This window comes from Rhinoraja longicauda, chromosome 6 (assembly GCF_053455715.1).
Source record: "Rhinoraja longicauda isolate Sanriku21f chromosome 6, sRhiLon1.1, whole genome shotgun sequence".
NCBI classification, from domain to species: Eukaryota; Metazoa; Chordata; class Chondrichthyes; order Rajiformes; family Arhynchobatidae; genus Rhinoraja; species Rhinoraja longicauda.
Window position 1 is genome coordinate 78891605 of NC_135958.1, and position 18338 is coordinate 78909942.

General features: G+C 45.1%; 1 protein-coding gene across 1 annotated transcript in view; it reads right to left on the reverse strand.

Moving 5' to 3' along the window:
* The window catches only part of pitpnc1a (phosphatidylinositol transfer protein cytoplasmic 1a), a 186527-nt gene that overhangs the window by 38955 nt on the left and 129234 nt on the right, over positions 1 to 18338 (reverse strand). Inside the window, exon 5 of the mRNA XM_078401430.1 lies at positions 640 to 711. Coding sequence (XP_078257556.1) covers positions 640 to 711 — 72 coding nt within the window. The remainder of the gene's footprint in view (positions 1 to 639; positions 712 to 18338) is intronic.

Genomic DNA, 18338 nt, shown 5'->3' on the forward strand with positions numbered 1-18338 from the left:
TGGAGTATCGCTGCAGAACCTGAATAGGCAACGTTTTGGATTGGGACCCTTCCTCAGACCTCAGGTCCCGACCCAAAATGTCACATACCCATGTTTTCCAGGGATGCTGGCTAACTTGCTGGGTCACTCCAGCACTTTGTGTCTTTCCTTGGTAAAGCAGCATCTGCAATTCCTTGTTTCTACAGAGTGAAACTTGTTGAACTCATTGCTTGATCAATTACATAATATTGTCAATAAAAAGGGCATTTTTAGAAGAAACAATGCCACGACCGTGCAAATTTAACTGTCAAATACATGACCAATTGCTGTTTAGATAGTTGCTTTAGAAGTACTTTCTTGTATATTTTCAGACAGTGAATTTGACATCATAACAGACACTTTGACTTGAAACAAGTATGGAAAGATACTGAATTATCCATAAACAAAGTACAAATAGCAGGATTTGCCTTTGAATTACATCAAGCAGCGAATGTTCTATTTTGCAGACATTGTCCCTTGTGCTTAATTCTCATTAAACCCAACAATATCCTCAGGGGAATAATCCCAGTGGGGAATGGCTTCAAGCTTATAGAAAATTATCAGATCGCGGAGTTAACCACTACATCAAATTAGAATTGCCTGCAAGCATTTTATACTTACATTATCATTTGATCCATTGTTATCTTCATATTTAGTCTCTATGTGAATGGAAAATTTAGGCAAAAAGGAGCACTGAAAAATAAAACAATACAAATTAGTCACCTTCATGGCAAAACAATGTTCGGTGCAGAAATATAACAAGGCAATTGGCCATATATTCCCCATCGAATTTAGAAATAAATTACAGGGCTATTTTTTCGAGTGTCAATATTTCTATGAAGAATCATTGGTTTCTCTGAAATCTTCATGAATCTTCTCAACAACAGGAAGAATCCATGGTAATTCAAACTCACGAGTTCTGAAGTGCAATTGTGTAGAGCAATATTTTTATGCACTGCTTGACAAAATTTGCATAGCATAATTCTGTAAATTGCAGTACTGTCATCTGCACATATATTGTACATTCCCAGAATGACCACTCACTGTGGTAGGCACATTAAATCAGTATATAGCATAGGGCCGAGTGTACGTGCCTGATTTTCGTAAATACACAAGTATTCACCTGACAATACTCTGCACGTAAGGGGTGGATGCAAAACATGCTCAAAGATGCTGCCAATATTCTTTATAAACAGCCTTGAGTAGGCGGCAAGGGACCACTCTCCTTGCTAAATTTATGTCCTCCTCTACTGCAGAGAACAGATTGTCTCTATTTACAGCACTCAATCAAGGAACCAAACCTGTATCCATTCACAACTGTTTTACTATGTTTCTGTGCTTTAACACTTAACAGAGTATGCAGTGCAGTGCAATGCAGTTCTTCACATTTCAATATTATCAGCTCCTGTAAAGTTACATGAGAGGCTGTTCTTGAAGGTAGCAGCTCAACAGCAGGATGGCAGTACACAGTACCTGTGTAGAGTGGATTATGCATTAAATGTTTCTCCCAATAGGACGCTTCCAGCAATCCACAAATAGTCCTAATACCACATAAATTAACTACCCTTGGCTTTGTCTGTGGCCACTCCATGAAAATAGGCATTTTCCCTGCCCACTTGAAACTCCCCACAGCTGCAATCTTTTCCCATTCAATATGTACAACTGTAATGTAATGTCCCAATTCCTATATTAAATGCCTCGGTCAATGAAGGCATGCATATGATCAGCCTTCTTCACTCTGTCTATCTGTCACCACTAATAGGGTAGTATCTACTTGTACCCCAAGGACGAGGGTTGCCAACTGTCCCGTATTAGCCGGGCCATCCCATATATTGGGCTAAATTGGACTGCCCTTATCCCGTATTAGGCCCGGGGGCGTTGTTGGCCCAGACTCTGTCGGCCTGGACAATGTAGGCCCGGGGGCCACTGTAGGCCCGGACAGTGTAGGCTAACGGAGTGTGTTCGGGGAGCGAGGCCGAATGTGTTTGCCGAACGGAGGTTGCATAGCAACCCGCCTCCTGGCCCGGGCGGCTGCCATTGGTGGAGCGGGAGCACGTGGTCGCTGGCTGGGTGAGGTCATGTGGGGCGTGGGCGGAGACGTCACCTTTTGTCTCTTATTTGGGAGTTAGAAAGTTGGCAACCCTACCAAGGACTCACTGTTTAATAACATTCCTCAGGGCCCTGCCATTCACTGTATATATCCTAGCCTGGTTTAACTTTCCAAAATGCATCACCCTTGCATGAGTCTACATTACCTTCTTCACCATCCATCACACAGCCAATTTTGGTATTATCTTCAAACTTGCTAATCATGCCATCTACATTTGCTTCCAAATTGTTAATATATATGTCATGAATAATAAAAAATGTATTGTGGCGGTGCCCGGGGATTAGGCCACTCCCTGGATCATCCCCCTCGGCACAGGTTGGACAGGGTTGGGGAGGGGACTAGAGCTACGGGGTTTGCCTGAAGGGGCTGGAGTGAACTCGTGCTGGAGACTGAAGAGAGTGGATGTTCTGATGCTACATTAAAATTACTGTTAATACTTACCTGGCGTCTTGCCTGATTCCTGCTGTGTCCAGACCCACTACACTGGTGACCCTCGACATTTCCTCGCAAGTCGCGATGGACCCGACCGCTCCTCAACCCGCACTACCCGGCCCTGCCGGTCAGCCGCCTCTGGACCCTGCCGGTCAGCCGCCTCATGATCCTGCCGGACCCCACCCCGTGGACCCTGCCGACCGCACCGCTCTCCACGCCGTGGCGTTGCAGCTGCCTCCCCTTTGGACTGACGACCCTGATTTCTGGCTTGACCAGGCCGAGGCGCAGTTTCCACTGCGGGGAGTGACAGCCGACGCCACCAAGTACTTTTACGTTATCGGTGCCCTCGCCCAGGCCACCGCGCGATGGGTCAGACCTTTCCTCCGCTCCCCACTGGCGGGTGATATGAGGGCCTCAAGGTCTTTCTCCTCCGGAAGTTCAGCTTCAGCGAGGCCGAGCGGGCGACCCAGATCCGTCGGTACTGCTGGGCGATATGTTGGCGCTGATGGGCGACAACGAGCCCTACTTTTTATTTAAACATTCTTACCTGCAGCAGCTGCCGTCCGATCTCCGCCAGCAGCTCATCAACGACCCGTTCACCGACATGCAGGCGGTGGGCGAGCGCGCCGATGAACTCTGGATGGCCCGTCAGCTCGCCCTCGACGCGCTGGAAGTTCCTCCGATGTCCGACGACGATCCTCAGGTCGGTGCCTCGATCGCCCGCGTTTCCACCGCTCCTCGACGTCTTTCGCGTCGGGACCCGACTGCAACGGTGCACCCGGCCGGCAGCACGTCTTTCCCGCGCAGCCTGCCAGCAGTTCCTCCGCACGCCACTGGAGGTCGCTGGTGGTCAGATCAGCCCGCACAGCCGCCCGTTTCCACAGACGCCAGCAGAGAGGGCTGGTGCTACTTTCACCGGCGCTGGGGCCCTTCAGCCCATCAATGCCGGCAAACCTGCTCGTTCCCGGGAAAAGCAGGGGCCGGCCATCAGTGATTGCTTCGGCGGCTGGCCAGATTCATCGCGTGTTTGCGTGGGATCGCCGCACCGGGGCTCGTTTCCTTGTGGACACAGGGGCTGAGGTGAGCGTTCTTCCCCCTTCGAATGATGACCTCCGCTGTGGTAAACGTGGCCCCTTCCTCGCCGTGGCAAACGGGACACCAATCCGCTTATACGGTCTCCCTCAACTTCGGAGAGGGCCGCTTCTCATGACCATTCGTCATTGTGGATGTGTCCCAGCCGTTGCTGGGTGCCGACTTTCTACGGGCTCATTCCCTGCTCGTGGACGTCAAGCGGCAGCATTTGGTGCACTCCGTCACCTTGCAGCCTGTTTCCCTCCGCATGGGAGACCTGGTCGTGCTGCCTGATGGGCCCCTGTCGTCCGTGGACGTTACGTTCTCGCGCATTCTGGCTGAGTTCCCCAACATCCTCGACCCCCAGTTCCACTCCTTCTCCCCGAAGCACGGGGTGGAGCATCACATTCCCACCACTGGCCCGCCCCTGCACGCCCGGGCGCGGCGTCTTTCACCAGACAAGCTCCGTCTCGCTCGGGAGGAGTTCCACCTTATGGAGTCCCTGGGTATTGTGCGCCGCTCAGACAGCCCGTGGGCGTCCCCGCTCCATATGGTCCCCAAGGCAGATGGTGGCTGGCGCCTTTGCGGAGACTACCGTCGGCTTAACGATGCTACCATCTCCCCATATTCAGAACTTTAACGCGCACCTGGCCGGGGCCACGGTGTTTTCCAAGGTCGATCTGGTGCGTGGCTACAATCAAATTCCCACCCACCCAGACGACGTCCCCAAGCCGGCCATCGTGACGCCATTTGGCCTGTTCGAATTCCTCCGTATGCCGTTCGGACTTAAGAACGCTGCGCAAGCTTTACAGCGGCTTATGGACTGCGTCTGCCGTGGCCTGGACTTTGTTTACTTGTACCTCGATGACATTTTGGTGGCAAGCCGCTCAAGACAGGAGCATGCTACCCATCTCCGCCAGCTATGCCAGCGCCTTAGTGATCATGGGCTGGCCATCAACATCGCCAAATGCCGTTTTGGGGTGTCGTCCATCAATTTCCTGGGCCACCACGTGACTCCGCACAGGGCACTGCCGCTCCTGGACAAGGTGGAAGCGGTGCGCCAGTTTCCACGCCCGACCACCGTGAGGGCCTCCAAGAGTTCGTTGGGATGGTGGCCTTTTACCACCGATTTGTGCCATATGCGGCCCGGATCATGCGCCCGCTGTTCCACCTCATGGCGGGCAAGCGCAAGGAGGTCGAATGGACTGACGATGTGGTGGCGGCGTTCCAACACGCCAAGGAAGCCCTGGCTACGGCCACGATGCTCATGCACCCACGGGCGGATGCACCGACCAGCCTGACGGTCGAGGCTTCGGATGTGGCGGTTGGTGCGGTGCTAGAACAGCAGATTGCTGGGTGTTGGAAGCTTCTCGCTTTCTTCAGCAGGCACCTCAGCGGCGCACAGCGGAACTACAGTGCCTTTGACCGCGAGCTCCTTGCCCGTTACCTTGCAGTCCGCCACTACCGCTACTTCCTTGAGGGGCAAACCTTCACCGCTTACACTGACCACAAGCCCCTCACCTTTGCGTTTGCCAAGGTGTCTGACCCGTGGTCAGCTCGCCAGCAGCGGCAGTTAGCTTTCGTCTCGGAGTACACTACCTCCATCCGTTTCATCGGGGGCAAAGACAACAGAATGGCCGACGCCTTGTCTCGACCCGCGGTCCACGCCGTCCTGCAAGTGGCCGATGGCATCGACTACTCAGCCCTGGCGGCGGCCCAGTTGATGGATGATGAGATGTCCGCCTATCGTGCCGCCGTTTCGGGCCTGCGGTTGGAGGACGTTCTCTGTGGCACTGGGGGCGCAACGCTGCTGTGCGATGTACCACCGGGCAGCCGCGCCCCATTGTTCCCGTTGCCTGGCGGCGCAGTGTTCGAGGTGCTCCACGGGCTGGCCCACCCTTCCATTCAGGCGACGGCGACCCTCGTGGCTTCCCGTTTCATGTGACACGGGTTACGTAAACAGGTTGGGCAATGGGCGCGCACCTGCATCCCGTGCCAAACTGCCAAAGTACAGCGGCATGTGCGAGCGCCGCTCCAGGAGTTCATGGTCCCTCGCCAGCGGTTCGACCACATCCACGTGGACATCGTGGGGCCGCTGCCGCCTTCTCGGGGCTTCACCCACCTCCTGACCATGGTCGACCATTTCACGCGGTGGCCGGAAGCAGTTCCACTGCCGGACACTTCTGCCTATACTTGTGCCCGTGCTTTGGCGGCACACTGGATTGCCAGATTTGGGGTGGCGCTCGCCATTACGTCCGACCTGGTCCGAACTGTTCACCTCCGAACTGTGGTCGGCCATGGCTCACCTACTTGGGGTTAACCTGCACCGCACCACTGCGCACCATCCGCAGGCGAACGGCCTGGTGGAGCACTTCCACCACCAGCTCAAGGCTGCCCTGAAGGCCCGGCTCGTTGACCCGGACTGGGTCGACGCGTTGCCGTGGGATTTACTGGGCGTGCGCACTGCGCCCAAAAAGGACTTGGCCACCTCCTCAGCTGAATTGGTGTATGGGGCCCCGCTGACAGTGCCTGGTGAGTTTATTCCATCAGCCCAGGGTCAGGCGGAACAACCATCGGCCGCCCTGCAACGCCTTCGGAGACGGTGGGCAAGCTGGCACCGGTGCCGACGTCTCGCCATGGTTTGGTGCGGTCCCATGTCCCTTCCGCTCTGCAGGACTGTCCGTTTGTTTTCCTGCGCCGGGATGCACACCGGACGCCCCTTCAGCGTCCGTATGAAGGGCCATTCAAGGTGTTCGAGCGTGGCTCTGCCACCTTAGTTTTGGACATGGGGGGTCGTCCTGAGACAGTCTCTATTTCGCGGTTGAAGCCGGCGCACGTGGACATTAGCCAGCCGGTCCTACTGGCGCGGCCTCACCCTCGGGGTCGTGCTGCGTCCCGGCCCTTACCCCCAGCATCCCCGCGGCTTTCTTCCCCTGGCGGTGTGGTTCCGGTTCCTGCGACCGCCATGGTGTGCACACGGGCTGGTCGTATCATACGTCCCCCTGTCCGTTTCGTGCCTCTGGTTCTTGGGGGGGGGGGGGTCCTGTGGCGGTGCCCGGGGATTAGGCCACTCCCTGGGTCATCCCCCATGGCACGGGTTGGACAGGGCTGGGGAGGGGACTAGAGCTACGGGGTTTGCCTGAAGGGGCTAGAGTGAACTCGTGCTGGAGACTGAAGAGAGTGGATGTTCTGATGCTACATTAAAATTACTGTTAATACTTACCTGGCGTCTTGCCTGATTCCTACTTCGTCCAGACCCACTACAGTATTACCGAATACTGCAGCACACCACTGGTTACAGGTTTCCAATGTGAAAAGCATCCACCACTTCCACCCTCTATCTCCTACACATTTCACATCAAATTTGCTACTCTTCCATGGATCCCATGTACTCTAACTTTCTGGACCAGCCTACCATGTTGGATCGTATCAAAGTCAGCGTGGCATTGTCCACCACCATACCCTTGTCATTCCTCTTGGTCAGCCCCTTAAAACACCAAGTCAATTTTGTGAGACATAATCTACCATGAACAAAGCTATGCTGACTATCCCTAATCCATTCTTACCTTTCCAAATGCAAATAAATCCTGTCCCTCAGAATCCTTCCAGTAACTTTCCCACCATTAAAGGAAGGCTCACCAGCCTGCATGTCCTTGCAATCCTTCTTAAATAAAGACTCAGCAAGAGCTATCCTTCAGTCTTCCACGAGCTCAGCTATGGCTAATGAAAATATTAAAATATGAAATATTATGGAAAATATTGTTGGCTTTGTAACAAAGATGAGAAAATAAGAATTAATGTTTGGCTTGAGCAGTGAAAGAAAAAGATCAGCTGGAGAGAAGGAACTAACAATACTTTAAGTATTATACAGCTGTGGCACATTATGCTTTCTATCACAAAATCAATCATGCATGGGCTTTTGACTGGAGTTGCTGCACATATGAAAGGAAGAATTCGATGCAAAAGTTCTATAAAAAGCACAATTCCAAATTCAATGTAATCTAAGAATTTTCAGCTTAAAATGCTGATAATATCCAGAAACAGTGGGAGGAATTAAAACACAGACAAGACTGAGGGAGGGAAAGTGAGGGATAGTTCTACAGGGGACAAGTATTAATTGATTTTGTTTCATTTAAATTGGAACTGAGATGAAATCTAATCCCACACCTACCTTCTACAGGAACTTATAATATCTTCAGTGGAGAATTAAATTATTCCATTTCCAAAATATTGATAGCTAAATTGATTTTTAAATTAATACTATTTTGACAAATTGTTTAAAGGTTCAGAAATTACATTAGTCTTTGCCTTGCTTGGGTGAGCTAATACTTAGAGGTTCTAACCAACAGATAATAATCCATCAGTCTTGTGATCAATATATGAAAAGACTACACATAATACTGCAAAGGGAAATTATCCAGGTGACTATTTGTCAGATTGCATACTTCCACCCAAAAGTAACATAATACAAGCTTCTTCTGACAGAAAATAGTTTTAATCTTGAACAAAATAAAGGATACAGTTAATAGCAATAAATCAGATCATTTGGTCAACTTCTCAATGTTCTACACACCTCCTCTCAAACCACTTATCCATTCCTATCTTTTTCATTCATGTGCTTTCATGGATCTACCTTAATTGTATCTGTGTCGATTGTATCAACATTACCGAACACTAACTGAAGTAATTTCCCCCGAATTTCCAACTGCATTCATAGTTTTGGACAATCTCATAAAGTAGAGGTTGTATTATCAGTACACAACTTAAAAATATTGGCTTGAAAGAAGAAAATGATCAGAAATAGTTAAGTGCCCTTAAAACTGCAATGGTTGCAATAATTTTGCAAATTAATGCTCGGCATTTCCATTCAATCCAATTAAAGTACACAAAAAATTGTGCACAAGTGGAACAGGGAATTTGTACCTAGGAATCTGTATAATCAGTATTCAAGAAAGAGCAGAGTTCAGTCAAATAGACACAATAGGTTCCAGGTTCAATTCAAGGTCTGTGTTAATACATTGGAATCACAGGCTGAGAACTAAACCTGTCGCAAAATATACACACCAGCAAAAGCTAACAGAAAGGATAAATCAGTCAGGCTTTCCTGGTGACTTTTCTTGGTGAATGCGTAACAATGGGTGGAATTAAGATAGGACCAGGATTGACTGCAATCCATTCCAAGATCAATCAATTTTTTTGACATATTCCGTCTCTAAATTTAGACAAGGAAAATGATGGCGAGAAAGGATTATTGGAAAGAGTCAGCACAGTTGGAGTATTATTGTTGCTCAGAAGGGTAGGGAAAGGAAGAGGAGAGCGATAGTAATAGGGGACTCTATAGTGAGGGGGTCAGATAGGCGTTTCTGTGGACGCAGTCGGGAGACCCGGATGGTGGTTTGCCTCCCTGGTGCCGGTGTCCGGGATGTGTCTGAGCGTGTCCAGGATATCCTGAAAGGGGAGGGAGAGGAGCCAGAGGTCGTGGTACATATAGGTACCAACAATATAGGTAGGATAAGGGAAGGGGTCCTGAAAGGAGAATTTAGGGGGCTAGGAAGAGAGTTAAAAAAAAGGACTTCCAAAGCAATAACCTCAGGCTTACTGCCTGTGCCACGCGATAGTGAGAATAGGAATGGAGTGAGGTGGAGGATAAATACGTGGCTGAGGAACTGGTGCAGGGAGCAGGGTTTCAAGTTTCTGGATCATTGGGACCTCTTCTGGGGGAAGTATGACCTGTACAAAAGGACGGGTTGCATCTGAACCTGAGGGGAACCAATATCCTGGCGGGGAGATTTGCTAAAATAATTGCGGAGACTTTAAACTAGTACGGTTGGGGGGAGGGACTCAAACACAGATAGCTAACAGGCAGTGTGTGAGGCAGGAGGCAGAAAAGGGAAACACTCAGACCCAATATGTAGGAGAGAAAGAAGGGAAAAGAAATAAACTGAGAATAAGAAATGATGGGTCCCTTAAATGTGTATATTTTAATGCTAGGAGCATTGTAAGAAAGGTGGATGAGCTTAGAGCCTGGATTGACATCTGGAAGTATGATGTTGTGGCGATCAGTGAAACATGGTTGCAGGAGGGTTGCGATTGGCAATTAAATATTCCAGGATTTCATTGTTTCAGATGTGATAGAATCGGAGGGGCAAGAGGTGGGGGTGTTGCATTGCTTGTCAGGGAGGATAGCACAGCAGTGCTTTGGCAGGACAGACTAGAAGGTTCGATTAGGGAGGCTGTTTGGGTGGAACTCAGAAATGAGAAAGGTTTAGCAACACTTATAGGGGTGTATTATAGACCGCCAAATAGGGAACGAGAATTGGAAGAGCAAATATGTAAGGAGATAGCAGATATTAGTAGTAAGCACAGAGTAGTGATTGTGGGTGATTTCAATTTTCCGTATATAGACTGGGAATCACATTCTGTTAAAGGGCTGGATGGTTTGGAGTTTGTAAAATGTGTGCAGGATAGTTTTTTGCAGCAATACGTTGAGGTGCCTACCAGAGAAGGGGCAGTGTTGGACCTCCTGTTAGGAAATGAGATGGGTCAGGTGACGGAGGTATGTGTTGAGGAGCACTTTGGGTCTAGTGATCACAATGCCATTAGTTTCAATATCATTATGGAGAAGGTCAAATCTGGACCAAGGGTTGAGATTTTGGATTGGAGAAAGGCTAATTTTGAGGAGATGAGAAAGGATTTAAAAGGAGTGAAATGGAAATTTTTGTTTTATGAAAAGGATATAATAGAGAAATGGAGGATATTTAAAGGTGAAATTTTGAGAGTACAGAGTCTTTATGTCCCTGTTCGGTGGAAAGGAAAGAATAATAATTTGAAAGAGCCGTGGTTTTCCAGGGAAATTGGACACTTGGTTCGGAAAAAGAGGGAGATATACAATAAATATAAGCGGCAGGGAGTAAATGAGGCTCTTGAGGAATATAAAGAATGTAAAAGGAATCTTAAGAAGGAAATTAGAAAAGCAAAAAAAAGATATGAGGCTGCTTTGGCAAGTAATGTAAAAGTAAACCCCAAGGGGTTCTACAGATATGTCAATAGCAAAAGGATAGTGAGGGATAAAATTGGTCCATTAGAGAGTCAGAGTGGACAGCTATGTGCTGAGCCGGAAGAAATGGGGGAGATATTAAACAATTTCTTTTCTTCGGTATTTACCGAGGAGAAGGATGTTGAATTATGTGAGGTAAGCGAAACAAGTAGAGTAGTGATGGAAATTAGGAGGATTAAAGAAGAGGAGGTACGGACACTTTTGAAAAATATAAAAGTGGATAAGTCTCCAGGTCCTGATAGGATATTCCCTAGGACATTGAGGGAAGTTAGTGCAGAAATAGCAGGGGCTATGACGGAAATATTTCAAACGTCATTAGAAACGGGGATGGTGCCGGAAGATTGGCGCATTGCGCATGTTGTGCCTTTGTTTAAAAAAGGTTCTAAAAGTAAACCTAGCAATTATAGACCTATTAGTTTGACGTCTGTGGTGGGAAAATTAATGGAAAAGATACTTAGGGACAATATATATAATTATTTGGATAATCAAGGCCTGATTAGAAACAGTCAACATGGATTTGTGCCTGGAAGGTCATGTTTGACTAATCTTCTTGAATTTTTTGAAGAGGTTACCAGGGAAATTGATAAGGGCAAGGCTGTGGATGTTGTCTATATGGACTTCAGTAAGGCATTTGACAAGGTTCCACATGGAAGGTTGATTAAGAAGGTTAAATCGTTGGGTATTAATAGTGAGGTTGCAAGATGGATTCAACAATGGCTGAATGGGAGATACCAGAGGGTAACGGTTGACAATTGTATGTCAGGTTGGAGGCCAGTGTCTAGTGGAGTACCCCAAGTATCTGTGTTGGGTCCACTGTTGTTTGTCATTTACATTAATGATCTGGATGATGGTGTGGCAAATTGGATTAGTAAATATGCAGATGATACTAAGATAGGTGGAGTAGTTGATAGTGAGGTAGATTTTCAAAGTCTACAGAGAGACTTGGGCCTTTTGGAAGGGTGGGCTGAAAGATGGCAGATGGAGTTTAATGCTGATAAGTGTGAGGTGCTGCATTTTGGTAGGACAAATCAAAATAGGACGTACAGGGTAAATGGTAGGGAATTGAGGAATGCAGTGGAACAGAGGGATCTGGGAATAACTGTGCATTGTTCCCTGAAGGTGGAATCTCATGTGGATAGGGTGGTGAAGAAGGCGTTTGGTATGCTTGCCTTTATAAATCAGAGCATCCAGTATAGAAGTTGGGATGTAATGTTAAAATTGTACAGGGCATTGGTGAGGCCGAATCTGGAGTATGGTGTGCAGTTCTGGTCGCCAAATTATAGGAAGGATGTCGACAAAATGGAGAGGGTACAGAGGAGATTTACTAGAATGTTGCCTGGGTTTCAGCACTTAGGCTACAGAGAGAGGTTGAACAGGTTGGGTCTTTATTCTTTGGAGCGTAGAAGGTTGAGGGGGGACTTGATAGAGGTTTTTTAAATTTTGAGAGGGACGGATAGAGTTGACGTGGGTAGGCTTTTCCCTTTGAGAGTGGGGAAGATTCCAACAAGGGGACATAGCTTCAGAATTGAGGGACAAAGGTTTAGGGGTAACATGAGGGGGAACTTCTTTACTCAGAGGGTGGTGGCTGTATGGAATGGGCTTCCGGTGGAAGTGGTGGAGGCTGGCTCGATTTTATTATTTAAGAGTAAATTGGATAGGTATATGGATAGGAGGGGATTAGAGGGTTATGGTCTGAGTGCAGGTAGATGAGACTAGGTCAGGGAGAATGGTCGGCATGGACTGGTAGGGCCGGACAGGCCTGTTTCCATGCTGTAGTTGTTATATGTTACATGTTATTAGCTCATCAAGAATTAACAGAGGAAGTAGAAAATCTGACAGATCTTTTTGAAAACTTCTTAAGGCATGACATGAAAGAATGAAATGATGAATGTTAAACAGCTATGCATTCAGGTCTAGGGGTTATAAATTAAATAGGAGCAATCTCCACAATACATTTCTTAAAAAATCCATATTTCTTTTGACATTATGTCACCAGAATATTTCAAGAATGCTCAAGATTGATTATGAATGAAACAGGTGTTCCTCCAAATAATTAATTTTCTACCATAAATCCAGAAATAAAATGGTTTGGGGATTATAACATGTCACACAACAGCAAAAACACGAAGGACCCAACTGACGACACTGTTGTGGGACCAAGATCATATCCATGCATAATACACTTCTTGCCTCTAACCATTCCACTTGATTAGAGTCTGTCTGTCATATATTTGTGCGGACAGTCTATGACAGTAACTATAAACTATGGTGACAAGATGCTGACATTTCCTCCCAAGTATTCCTAACCTGTCAGCGTATTCCAATATAGAATGGGGAAATGAAACCACTTGTTGAAACAAAAGCAAAATATGTATTAAATACATAGAAGGTCAGTCAATATCTGAAATAGAAAGGAAGAGTAATGTTCTGGGTGACGTTCCCAATCCCTCAACTGTTTATTACCAGCATTAATGACTCTTATTATGCCGTTGACATTATTTTTATTTTCAAATCTTACATCTTACTTTGATGATTTCTATGTTTGGGATCTGGCACGTTACAAAGTTTACAGATTTCTCGAGATGCCAAAAAGTGGGAATATGAAAAGATACTTTAGATCATCAACATCATAAAATACAGTCTCCTAAGGCTCCTGACCTGCACTTCCATTCACTCTACCATGGTGCAAAAGTTTCTATGATGATATTTTGAAGTGGAACAGGGAATTTGTACGTAGGAATCTGTATAATTATTATTGATCATAACACTAATTCAAGAAAGAGATTATTTGTCATTGACATTTGCTTTGTCCCAGAAGGCTGTTGTGTTGCCTCCATCAGGTGATCAACTAAACTTTAAAAGTATTCTTCTGGCTGCAAAATACTTTGGAACAACGAGATCCTGTACCATATGAATTCTATTTCTTTCTTTGTCTCCCCAAATGTGGTATAATTCAACATAAACTTCAAAGGAGTATATAGAAAAAACTTTCTGCAGCATTTGGGGTGCTGATTTTGTCACTTTTGCTGAAAAATAAAGACATCGGAAATAGAGAGCTAGATACAGCTCTTAAGGATAGCGGAGTCAGGGGGTATGGGGAGAAGGCAGGAACGGGGTACTGATTGACAATGATCAGCCATGATCACATTGAATGGCGGTGCTGGCTCGAAGGGCCGAATGGCCTCCTCCTGCACCTATTGTCTATTGTCTATAATATTGAAAATTTTCAAAACTTGGGCTTTAAAAAGGCATATATCCATTTTCAACCTCTGATAGAGACTGGTGTTTTCAAAATGGTAGAGTCATAGTCACATAGCATAGAACCTGTCCCTTCTGCCCACCACCTCTATGCCAAATATTAAGCAGCCTTCTGTACTAATCCCCTTATCATCACTTGCACCATATCCTTATATGCCTTGGCAATTCAAATGCTGTAGTTTTTTCTTAAATGTTGTGAGAGTCTCTGCCTCCACCATCCCCTCGGGCAGAGTGTTCCTGATTCCAACTACTCTCTGGTTAAAATAAAATCTTCCTCAGATCCCCTTTAAAACTCCTGCCCCTAACCTTAAACCTATGCCATCTAGTTGTAGACAACTCTGCTGGGAAAAAGTTACTCATTATTTACATTAAGGTATAAAAATTATGTAGCAAGCATAATGATCCCATTTTATAGTTCAGACATGGCATGCTTTGTTCACCATGTTTATAAAGTGATGATTTTACCATTCCATCAACAATGTTTCATACACTTTTAAAAATCTTTATTTTGGGATGTATGTTGATGTCAACTTAATTTGAAGTCAAACTCCCTTCTGTAATACTATATGTGGCCAGAGGTCTATTAGTCAAATGATGTATACAAGGTGAATTTACCATTGCATCTATTTGGACGGGTGTAACGGAAGTTTATGATCCCTCAAATCCACATTTTGTCCCCTTTCCGCATCATGGAAATATCTGAGGAAGAGATTGGGAACACGTGTGCAGATCGACAAGGAAATTAGAGGGAGCATAACTCTGGCCTATTTAACACACCTCAAAATCTGAGTTCAGACCAACATCTGTAGAGGCCTTGGAGCTAAACTATTGTGTAACAAAAGGAATAGCCAGGCAGAGGGAAAGGAAATATTTTAACACCACAACTTCAAAAATAAAGAATTTCATCTGAATTCAAATTCACTATTTGGTTGAACACAAAATATAATGAAGGCAGAGGACTTTCAAATTGTTTAAAATTGGATTTTTGTTCTCTACTAGTAAATCCAACTTTATTAGAGAATACAGCCAGATACATTCACCAAATCTTCTGCAGTGCAGTCTGATGGCATATTTTATTGTCAACGTTGTATATTAAACCACAGGAAATCTCACATTCCGTTGGAGTTTTCCTTAAAACCAAGCTGTGAATTTGCACCCTCGGATGTGAGTCATGGGATTGATAGCTGAAAACGAAGTCATGTATTCATTCTTCAAGTTAATTACCTCGAAAATGAATGCATTTTACAATGTGGACATACTCCTCAAAAGCTATGCTAAATTCATAAAACATTTACACATTATTTTTCTCTGACAGAGCATTAGGCAATGTATTGTGTTAAGTTCCTGTGTGGCCTATTTTAAAGAAGACGTTGTTAACCAAAGCACTGGCAAACAAATTGAATTTCAGAGCTTATATTGGTGGTTCACAGTTAAACCATATATTAAATGCAACCACAAATGCATTTAAAGTATTCTAATAGTGAATTAATTTATCTGCTTTTTATCTGCACATTGGCTTTCATCAGTCAAGAGTATTGAGAATTGAAGTTGGGGGGTTATGTTTCAGTTGTACAAGACATTGGTGAGGCCAGTATTGTGTTCAGTTTTGGTCACCCTGTTATAGGAAAGATGTTGTTAAGCTGGAAGGGGTGCAGAGATGATTTACAAGGATGTTGCCAGGACTCAAGGGCCTGAGCTATCGGAGGAGATTGAGCAGGTTAGGACTTTATTCCTTGGAGTGCAGGAGGATGAGGGGTGATCTTATAGAAGTGTATAAGATCATGAGAGCAATAGCTGGGGTAAATGCACAGTTTTTTTAACCAGGATAGGGGAATCAAGAACCAGACGACATAGGTTTAAGGCGAGAGGGAAAAGATTTAACAGGAGCCTGAGGAGCAACTTTTTGACCAAAAGGGTGGGAAGTAAGTGGAACGAGCTGCCAGAGGAGGTAGTTGAGGCAGGTACTATCACGATGTTTAAAAAACATTTAAATAGGTTCATGGATCTGATTGGTTTCGAAGGATAAGGACCAAATCCAGGCAGGTGGGACTAAATGGGGCATGTTGTTCGGCATGGGCAAGTTGGGCCAATGGGCTGTTTCCACATGATCACTCTATTTCACTATTGCTATAAGCAGCCCATTCTGTTTGCCATTTATCAATCTTTAGGAAAGTAAAAATGTGCTCTTTAAATTATCCCGAGTGTGTAGGATAGTGTTAGTGTTCGGAGATTGCTGGTCGGCATGGACATAGTGGGCTGAAGGGCCAGTTCCCATGCTGTATCTCTAAAGTCTAAAGTAAAGTCTAAATTGTTTGCACTAAGCTATTTTACACATAAACTTCAACAATAAAATCACACACACTGAGGATCAGCAGGACAAATTAAACATTTGCCATTCAAATAGGAGGCAGGGAGTTAGATGAAAAGGTATTTAGGATAGCAAAGAGAAAGAAAAAGCAATAGTGCAGAGTAATGGCAGAGATAATAATAACCAGAGCATATTGGCAACATAAAGATTCTAGAAATAGATGAGTGAGAATAATGAAAAACAGCAAGACCAAACTAAGGGCATGAAGAATCTTTGACCTGAAACATTAACTCTATTTCACTTTCCACAGATACTGACTGAATGTTTCCAGCACTTTCTGCTTTTATTTCAGATTTCCAACACCTCCATTTTTTTAACTTTGCAGATAAAATTAAAAGCTCTTTATGTGAGTGCACTTGACAATTGATGGGTGTGATCCGATCACATTACAGAGACATGGCTGCACGGTTACCAAGGCGATGAATTGAACATTCAGGGGTGTTTCACATTTTGAAAAGATAGGCAGAAAAGAGGTGGCATAGTTCTGTAAATAAATGATGAAATTAGTATGCTGGTTAGGAATGAAATTAACTCACAGGCCCAAGATATGGATTCAGTTTTAGTATTGCTAAGTCATAGAAGTCACCAGTGGGAGTAGTATATAGGCTCCCTCACAGTAGCTAGTCTGCAGGGTAAAGAATAAATCAAGAAATAATTTGAGGGGTGAGGCAGGGCTTGTGAGAAAAGTATTACATGCCATTTTGGTTTTCAACTAGATTGGGCAAGTCAAATTAGCAAGGGTTGGCTTGAAGACGAACTCATTGAATGTATTGTTTGCTTTGTAGACCAATACTTTGAGCAATACGTTACCAGGGAACAGGTTATTTAAATCCGATATTGTGTAATAAGACAGGATTAATTAATGATCTCACAGTAAAATATCCCCAGGGAAAGAGCGATCACAACATGTTAGAATTTCAAATTCAATCTGAGGGTTAGAAACGTGATCCGACTGTTCTAAATTTAAATAAATTACAATAGTCTGTGGACAGACCTAATTAAAATGGACTGGCAAAATACATTAAAGTTCGATCATCAGTGGGGGACATTTAAGGAGCATTTCATAAATTTTGGAAGAGAAAGAAAGGCTCTCTGAGAAGGCTCATGTGGCTAACTAAGGATGGCATCAAATTGATAGCAAAGGCATATAATGATGTGAAGATTAGTGGCAAGTCAGATGATTTGGAAATTTTTAGAAAGCAGCAAATATTTAAATATTTTATGAAATGGGAGAGGATAATGGGAGTAAACAAGCAGAAAATATAAAAACAAAAGTTAAGGTACATATAACATATACAGATATATATAACCGTAGAAGAGTTTCGCTTAAGTGAGCATTGGCTCCTTGAAGCATGAGGCTGGGGAATTGATGGGGAAAAAGATAAATGTCAGAGTCACTTGTTAAGCATAGAGGGTTATGGAATAAGTGCTGGTCAATGGGGTTAATATGAAGCATGCCCACCGGTCAGTGTGGATGAGTTTATTTTATTTTACTTCAAGAACAAAATACTAAGCAAACGAATATAATATAATACCACTCTTCAACTAAGAAGGGAGATGGAGCAAAGCAAACTTTTGGCCCGTTAGCCCAGCAACTGTTATTGGGAAAATGCTGGAATCTATTGCAAAGGAGGTACAAGCAGGGCTCGAGAAAATCATAAGACAGTCAACCGGCCAAGCAGTGTCAACATGATCACCTTGGATCCCACGTGCCTTAATCTTCGAGACCAGCCTACCGTGCAGGACCTTGTCAAATGTCTTATGGAAGTCCATATGGACAGCATCTACCACTCCCAATTCATGGAGTATCTCAGTTACTTTCTCTTAAAATGCAATCAAATTAGTGAGGCAGGACTTCCCCTGCAAAAAGCCATGCTGATCATTCCCTGATTAATCCCTCCCTTTCCAAATGGACATAAATCCTATTTCTCTGGATTTTCTTCACTAAGTTCCTTCAGTTTCATAGCAACCTGGGGTAGATCTCATCCAGCCCTGGGGATTTATTAATTCTTATATCCCATGAT